The sequence below is a fragment of the Cyclopterus lumpus genome, chromosome 15 (assembly GCF_009769545.1).
Source record: "Cyclopterus lumpus isolate fCycLum1 chromosome 15, fCycLum1.pri, whole genome shotgun sequence".
NCBI lineage: Eukaryota > Metazoa > Chordata > Actinopteri > Perciformes > Cyclopteridae > Cyclopterus > Cyclopterus lumpus.
In genome coordinates this window covers 22,377,077-22,386,271 of record NC_046980.1, presented here as the reverse complement: position 1 = coordinate 22,386,271, position 9,195 = coordinate 22,377,077, and the positions used below count along the sequence as shown (strand labels likewise).

The 9,195-nt window shown below is 42.3% G+C and overlaps 1 protein-coding gene across 1 annotated transcript in view; it reads right to left on the bottom strand.

The window, feature by feature from the left end:
• piezo1 (piezo-type mechanosensitive ion channel component 1) overlaps positions 1–9,195 on the bottom strand; it is a 66,667-nt gene that overhangs the window by 40,705 nt on the left and 16,767 nt on the right. The window contains exons 3-4 of the mRNA XM_034552715.1: positions 4,883–5,048; positions 4,496–4,637 (exon numbers count right to left, since the gene is read on the bottom strand). Of these exons, the coding sequence (XP_034408606.1) occupies positions 4,496–4,637; positions 4,883–5,048 (308 nt within the window). The remainder of the gene's footprint in view (positions 1–4,495; positions 4,638–4,882; positions 5,049–9,195) is intronic.

The following is a 9,195-nucleotide window of genomic DNA, read 5'->3' as shown; positions in this document are numbered from 1 at the left end:
CACACACTCCGTTGCATATACACAGATATAATTGACGACCAAGTTGGCTCTGACTCTTCCGTGTCGGTCTCCCGTGGGCCAGCCTTGTGTTTATGGAAGGTCTGGCGGCGGTGAGGTCCATATACAGGATCTCACCTGCCCTTCAGCTGGTCGCTCTTCCTCTACCACGGTCTGCAACTGTGTGTTAACGGAACAGGGAGGACAGGACACTGGGACCGGGTTATTTTTCTCCTCTGTCCATTCACCAACATCAACTTAAAGGTGTCTTCACACACAGGATAGTCTTGCTTTTCGCATGTTCAACATCTAATCGAATATAAACATGACATGGTCCTCCAGTAGTAATTCACCATTTTTCTTTTACTTAAACAGATATCTGTTTGGGAGTTTTCTTTATTTTTGTAGGATACCTGCAGCCTTTCCCTGCGTGTGGGCCACTTTTGAATGGTTATATAAATCTACATATTTGGTTTCACCTCTATAATATTCTTCTTAATTGCGTATGGGAATGCTTACTATGGTTTAGTCTAAGTGTATGTGTTTATAAGGTCCCTATTCTTATGCCCACTGCAGTATATGCCTTGTTGATGGAAGACGACAGCAGCCCGGGAGTGTAACGGCGAACTTAACACAGATATATATTTACCACTCTTTCTTTAACTAAGATAAGTACCAGCAAAACACTCACTTATGATATGCAGGTGGCAAAGATATCATGTTTCTAATCATGGAGAGAGGAATATCACTCATCCTCCTCATTCAACACGTGACTTCACTGCTGTGTGCAAAGGGAACCCTCTGAATCATTTACGAGAGAAACCCAATGCATCTAGGAATTGATTGTACCTGTAATACATAGTAGGTTTCAGAAATATTGTTAACTAGAGAAGCTGCTATTTCCAGTATAAAAGCTACTTCTACTATAACCGTGCACTACTACCAGAGGAGCCTTAAGCAGCTTGAGTTGTTGGAGATCAAACCAGAGCGTAAAGGAGAGTGAACATTGGATTTAAATCCATCAAGTGGACACAAACCTGATTCCAATAGGATGATAATGTTGCTTTGGGTCAGCTGGATGTGTTAAATGGGACATTTGAGCAAAAAACAACGACTGCAGAGTTGCTAATGAGTCTCTGTGTGCTCATCATTATGAACGGCATATATCAATAAACTAAAAAGTTTACATAAAACTGCTAATTATTGCCCCTTTAAACATTAGCCGGTAGTAATGGCAGCGCCCTGCGGTCTATTCTAATGTGTAATACTCCACTAGCATCACTAAAGACTGCAATGCTTCTCACATAATGTGAACATGTTGGGCAGAGCCAACTACACGACAATTTAACCATTTTTAGAACCTTGGCATGTGGGCCAACAACATTGTTCTACGGATAGCGTAAGAGGTAAGAGGTGCTAGAGGAAAGAGGTTCACCTAACATGAGGATTCACCCTCAGCAGCTCATGACTATCATTCATAAATGTCATGAAAATCGAATCCTTTGGTTTTCAAGGGAAAGGTTTTAGCTGAAAATGCCGTTCAAAGATGGGTCAGAGCATCACCAAAAACACGATGAAGCATCCTCTAGGGACCCGAAATATCCAACTAAAAGAAACCAAAGTGTTAGACACACTGACCGACAAATTGCCATTGCCATCATTAGGCCCTGTGTTTACATGTTATCTCATTTTAATGTTCATATATCAACATGAAAAACTCATCACTTTTAGTGGAATATGTATTTTACCCAGATCCCATTGTCTCCTTCTCCTCTGGCCTAAATCTCTGCATTGTTTGTTTGGGCGCTAGCCACAATGCTACCCTCCGCAGCACCAAAGGGAACAACTGGTAGAGCCCCAGTAAGGAGCTCCTGAATATCATACCCCACCTCAACCTGAGACCCCCAACCAGCGCCCGACTATCACCTCCACCACCTGCCACCCTGGAGCCCAACTGCGCCAGTCTGGACACGGCAGGACAACCTTAAACATGGCAGCAAGACCTTCTGCTCAGCTCCACCATCACAGCTACGCAGACGGAATCCCTCACTGGAGCTATGGGCTCCTGTTTCATGATGGATACCCTCTTCTACTCACACTTTGGGCCACCGGTCATCGAACTTGTGTTCGGACTTCAAAGTAATAATTCTGATTTCACTGATGAGAGACATGTGGCTCAGTGGCCGTCCTTCAGTCAGAGGATCAGCGGTTCACTCCCCGCTCTGGTCGTCCATGTCGATGTTGGGCAAGACACCCTGGCTGTGCGGTGAATGAATGGTTGTGAATCACCTTGCTTAGTGTAGAACCCTACAATGATGTGTCCCAGGTGTGAATGATGACATGGTCAGAGTGGTCAGAAGACTCAAGGAAGAAGCTCAAGGGGAATACGTGTCTGGTTTAAAGCCGAATGAAGATTCCATTGAACTTCAAGAAGGTGAACATGATGTCTTAATTGGAAAAAAAGACCTGAACACCTTCCTATGTGTGATCTAAAATCTTCCAGCTGAATTTACCTTTTAAGAATCACACCTTAACTAATGGGAGACGTGAGACTGTGGGCAATATGACCGCAGGCACAGGTACTAACACAAAAGGAGAACAACACATTAATATCAGAACTAACGACCGCCTCACTCTTCCCCCAAAGAATACTTCTGATAAAATGTCAAACACAAAGGGAACAAGGGAACTTGTGCAGGCCCTCTGTACATAGTGGATGGTGAAGAGGGGCCGTTACAGCTCTCCTCTTGGCAGTAGCACAATAACACATTTGGAACCCTTCTCTTTTAGAGCTTTCACAGTGAAGCAACAAACCCCTTTTCAGACCACGACAACATCTGGATATACCTGAAAAGCCCACACTCTGACCAACGACACCCCAAAGCCACTAAACTGTATAATATGACAACTACACGTGGGAGCTAAACAGATTATCTGAATACCAAGATGCAATCAGCATTTAAAGTCTTTCCGAGCCCCATACATATCAACACAGTGAAGAAGGAGTTAACATAGACACACGGCACATCAACAAGATATTTCATTATGTGGTATAACCATCTAACGTCCTCTTACCAGCTCAAATATCATTTAAAAAAATCTACAAACAAAGCGTTTCTGGGAACATCTTAAACAAACAAAGTTATTCATTTAAGATGAAGTTGGATAAAGATGAAGACCTATGCCAATAAACATGTAACACACACCAAACAAGACCAAATGCAAGAACAATGTAAACAATTAGAGGCAATACAAAACCCCACTACTGTAAAGGTAGGAGCACAGCTGCTAGGTCTTCTAGCCCCTGTCTCTGCAGTCCTAAAAGGTCTGTGAGAAACCACATATGACAGTTTGGGGATATTCCACTGCAATGCTACCATCGGGCTAACTATGACTCATAGTTTACTAGAGGTCAGTGTTCCCAACATGGAGGCACACCTTAGAGAGCTGGTGGACAACAACCGAGAAATGACACTACGGTTGTCAGAGGTGGATCCTGCTGTGTGCTCCTGTTTTTGAACTTCAACGTTTTGAAAAGTAAGAAAACAAATACGTTCATATCATCACAAATATGAAGTATCACACTGCCCTAGAGATTTATGGCCATTTTTTCAGAATGAATAAGTAACCAGGTTCAGTCATTCGCTCTCCTACAAGTAGAACTCGGAGTAGCTCTTTAAGAGCAGAAACGAGCCAAAGTACTGTATTGTATCTATCAATAGATAGATACAATACAATATCAATAGATAGATACAATACAGTAGATAGAGAATGAAAAAAGGGATTATTTCAGTTTTCTTTTTGGTTTTAGGAATGTTCTGTCGAATATGTAGACGACATAAACAGTTGTGAGAGGAAACCAGGCCCGGACATTCATAGATTCCTACAGAAAGGATGTTTGTCTCTTCAATGCTCATGACGCATATCATTCCAGGCAACACTGTCCTTACATCGTTTGAGCCCACAGTTGTCCTGGACCACGAGGCTGTCGTGGGGGCATTCAAGTGCTTGTACTGGCTAGCATGAAATAGCCCACCACACCAACTATCCAGCCTTGCTGCAACTAGCTAATCTGTTGGGCTGCTATGGCCGATAAACAGCATGACTACTGCAGAGTCATTTGTCCCGAAAATATCTACAGATTGTAACCTTTCCTACTCAAAAGCCAGATGTTAAAGGGTGCTAGTGTCTTTTTGTTTTGCATCCCGTGGGAAAAGGGCTTTAGATGGAAAACTAAACTCTGTGGCTGCTGCTCAGCCAGTTCTATAAATTACTAATCAAAACACATAAAGAAAGTGTTACTGCAAGAAGGACCTGCACAGCGTTGTTTCATTAGTTACTGGCACCTTCATGAGGCACTGGTAAGTGCAAACCTGCTCCATAAAACCTGAGGCTCACTAACCCGATCCTCAGTGAAACATTCAACTGTTACCCCGACCCCCCAGTGACCCCTGGGTCCACACCGTGTCACAATCTCGCGTACGTACACACGACTCACCGATGTAATGTTGGCAGCAGCCACCATTTCTCTGTTCCTGACCAATCGGCCGCAGAGGACGATCGTCGTCAAGGCGACCACGCACACACCCATGTCAGGACACAGAAGGCGTAACACACTCCACGGGTCATCCAAGGGAAGCCTACGGGACACACACACACACACATGCATATGTGGAGGTTAAGGGAGGACAAAGACGTTCCCGTTTCCAAGATGCAACTGAAAAATCAAACAATATTCTACACGTCTTCTGCCTGCGGTGGCAGATAAAATGAATCCGCTCCTGCCTCCTGTGTTATATTACTTGAAATATGTGAGCATATCAAATTATAGCATAGCAGACTAGTGTCTTGACAATGACAGTGGCATGTATCATGTATTACATACCTGGACAGTCCTATATTTCTGCTTATGGTGTCCCATTGTGAACAGTTATCACCTATGGCAATGTTGAGAGGAGGATATGTGTATAGTACTGTCTGGAAGCAGATATGAGCCAGTACAAAAAGTAGACTGGTACAGAAAACCACTCTGATAAACCGTCCCGTGTGACCTGGAAGACAAAGAGACAAGAAAGACAGAAGATGGAGATCAAACCTGAGGAAGCAGAGCTCAAATGTCACATAATAACAGAGCAAAGTACACCAAATGAGAGCATTCTGGCATGTTCATAGTGCTCTTATAAACCCTGTTGATCAAAGTCAGATGAGAAGATGTCATGTGTTTAGATAAAGACTGGATGCAGTTGGAAATGGCCGAGCATAGCTCCAACAAAAGTGAGACACGCACATTGTTGGTTTGGGTCTTTTTTGGATTTTCTGATAAAAAGAAAAACAAAGCATAAAAATAACTTTATCCTTTGATGTCAAAGGGAACATCAAAGGGATTCAGACGTCGTCAGTCTACCGTGGAAGACTGTCTTTCCAAGTAAAAAGACAGCATATGTCGTTTTAGGACATAAGTAACAAACCTTCTATCTGATAGAAGAGTTGTGACTCTTGTCCACCAGGTCTACAGGAAGTAGTCAGATGATGTTATTAAAGAGTGACAAAGTCTACATGAAGGTTGGATGGATGGCGGGGAACAAACCTAATTTCCTATTTACAGTGGTCAGTCAACACTGGTTTCTTTTAACCATGGACCTTAACCACATACAATAAGAATAGAGTTGTGGAGCAGCAGTTTAGACTTCATCAACTGACTCTATCTGAACTTCTTTCCTTCCACAAAAAGGAGAGGGCAGGAAACATGTGACCGCGGACTCTAGAAAAATATGGACGTAGCATCTGTGACGTGTTTTTTTGTGCAGAATGTAGAGACGCATGCCGAGCCTGATGGAGCCGAGCTGCAACGTGCGAGTGGCAACCGGCACAGCCGATTGTCAAGAGACATTTATCAAACCAAACACATACGTCTTCTCAAGCCATTTCCTGAATGGAACAATAATTCTCAAAATCATTCCTGAGACTCACGCTTAAAAAACTAGCATTTGAAACTGGGAGTGCACCAGGAGGAAACCCACACAAACACAGGAAGAACACGTAAACACCACAAGGCAGCAACGCCAGCTGGGCAGCAGGTTGGAAACCAACCGTTCTGTGAGGCCAGGGCGCCGACGAACGCACAACCATATCGCTCACTAGGCTTGAAAAGAATACTCTTTGCATTGTTCACTCGTGTGACTTCGAGAACTGAATACTGATATACTCAAAAGGATGCTATCAGATGTATATTTTCTTTAAACTTTCAGAAACCAACCAAACTGTAACACTCGTTCTATTTGACGGTCGGTAAGAAAATAGCCGGAGCTCCTTGAAAATGCTGTTCTCATTCCAACTTCCTTTTCACTGTTCATGTTCACTGCTGAACCGTCAATCGTGGTGTGTGAGGATCCTCGATCCTCAGAAAAGAGATGGGAGGAGTGTGACAAGTCCGAATAAAACCCCACCCAGGACGGGCGAATAAACCCCGATCAAACACGTAATCTGGATCACTGCTGGGTTCGCCGACCTTTTTAAATCATGGCCTTTAGGCATTAGAACGTATGCACATGGAGATTTAGTTAGACATGACAGGACTGCTACAGATACAGCCACAGCCGGCGCCACAGGGATGTTCCAGAGTCCCGTTCCCTCTTTCCTGTGGTTGCAGCACTGATGGAGGACAGAAGATACGTAGGAAACAACATCATTAGTGAAGTAAAGCTCTGCAGTAAAGCTCACCTCTATGTCGGTATCCCGACTAAAGACTCTAATTTCATAACAATTACATATATGGGAACATTTATTGTCCTCCGCAATAAATGTAATTGTTTATTAAATATATAAATGTACAAAAAGAAGTCTTCATTATCTGTCAAATTCCAACATGTTAATGCTAGGCAGAGCCGGACAGATACTCTTAATCCTGCTCCATCTGCTCTGTGGCCTCTCGAATCATTCAGACTTGTTAACACATGCAACCCGAACCGCTTTCCTCTTTTATTTATATCCCAACCTGGCAACACGCCATGACGCTTTCAATCTGTAACAACATTCAGAGCAGCAGAGTGAAATGAACAAGACCTGTTAACAAGCATTATGGGATGGTGGCACGTAATGTGTTAATGTTGCTTGTTTTTCTTTACGGACGCACAAATAAAACACCTCCACGTGACTGTACTGTAGATACAACGGGCAGAGTTGATGACGTAATATAAACAGTCATGTGAGGAGGGGTGGACGGGTCAAACAACACGAGACCGGTGTCCGTGTCCAAAGGTGTCGTTAAGTTAACAGACATTCGGCAGGTTTTTTCCTAAAGTGGTTCTTGATTGTTTTGGTGTGTTATACTTGTTTCAATCAAAATATGTCAACTGTAATGTCTTTGCCAGAATTAACAGATAAAGTAATATATATATATATCTTTAAATCCAAGTATAAGAAACCCTGTGACTAGAATTCTTTGAATATATTTTTTACATCTGATTTTTTACATCTGACTGAATGTACGGTTGACACGAGTGACTGACAAACAGTGTTGCATGGTTGATATGACTGTTTTTTTCTTATTATTTGTACTTATTTACTTGCTTAAACATTTACTATATATTTCATTTTCCTTATGGCCAGACGCATGTTTAATTTCCTTTCTCCTTCCTTACTTTCAAAGGATGTATTTATTGTCAAACTGTAAAAATACCTAAATAAAATACAAAGTCTAAAAAAACAAACAAGTCAACTGTAATGTAGTTGCCAGAATTAACAGATAAAGTAATTATCGTAGGAGATTATGACATTCATGTGGATGTTGATAATGATAGAGTACAGAAACCCACTCACAACCTCCACCTCGTTCTCGCATATGGCATTAAAACATAAACCTCTTTTATCTGACCTCATAACTTTAGAGTTTATACCGGAGTGTACGCACATTTGTGATTTTGTGCTGTAAAGTGAATTCATGATGCAGTTACTCAAGGTAATCCACATGCCTTGTTGGGAGCAGTTTCCTATGGGAACTATGGTTGAAATCAAATAGTTCCTACATACAGTACATGAAACTGGGACACCCGGCATCCTCTTCTCACAGTCAATCCACTCATATATATCTTCTCATCTATTTAAGGACTTATTAGAGAATTCTTCCCCTTAGACCCCTCGACAGACAGACCTGCCTCTGTCTGTCATGTCAGTTCTTGCCATTCCTTCTCTGTCCGGTCCTTATTTCCTCTCTACATTGGGTCTAATCTTTCATCTGGTTGTTGAGTATATGTTCGCTATTCAGTACTGTGTTATAAGAATACATGCATAATAAAAGGTATGTGAGGTAAGAGTGCCCTTGACCTTTGACCACCAACATCTCATCAGTTCATCCTTGAATCCAAGTGGACGTTTGTGCCAAATTTAAAGAAATTCCTTGAATGGAGCGCACTAATAAATGCTCATTTATAATATTCAAGGAGTCACATATACCGGTGTACTTCCGACCATTGAAACACACACTTAGTTACATTGCTTTACAACGATACTCCACCCTTTTAGAATCTTTAGGGTATTAAACATACAATTCGTGCTTTCATAGTGGCCGATAACTGATAATGGTGCAATGTCCCAGCATCACTGAGTTTATAGACATTACTCCTCTGAGGACCATACGGATCCAGATGTTAACAACAATCTGACATCGACATCCTCAAACCTAAACAATCTCAATCCCTTCCTAGCAGTATGACGAAGAATAAGAGCCGTGTGCATTATGTATCGTAGGATAATTGAATACTTGAACACGTGCCAGTTGTTGCGTAATCTCTAGCGCTGACTTAAACTGTCTCTTAATCCTCCTCAGAGCCCAACAGTGCTGCTTCCTATTAGTCACTTGATTTCCCCCATGTGTGTGTCTGTGTGTGTGCATATAAGCATGTGTGCCTGTGTCTGTCCGTATGAGTGTGTGTGCGTGTGTGTGTGTGTGTGTGTGTGTGTGTGTGTCAGGGTCTTGGCAGCCCTGTGGGTTTTCCTTTTGGGGAACTCCCCGTTGCTCTCTGACCCCCCCTCTCTCTTTAACTATGCTCCCCACCAAAATAAAAGCATCTCTACACATTTAGATGACAGGAGAATTGGAAAAGAAATCTATGAGCTGGGACTAATAATCACAATGTCAGTTAATTCAACATTGTGGAAAATATCAGGGAAACTACTCCAAGCCACACATATTCAGAGTGT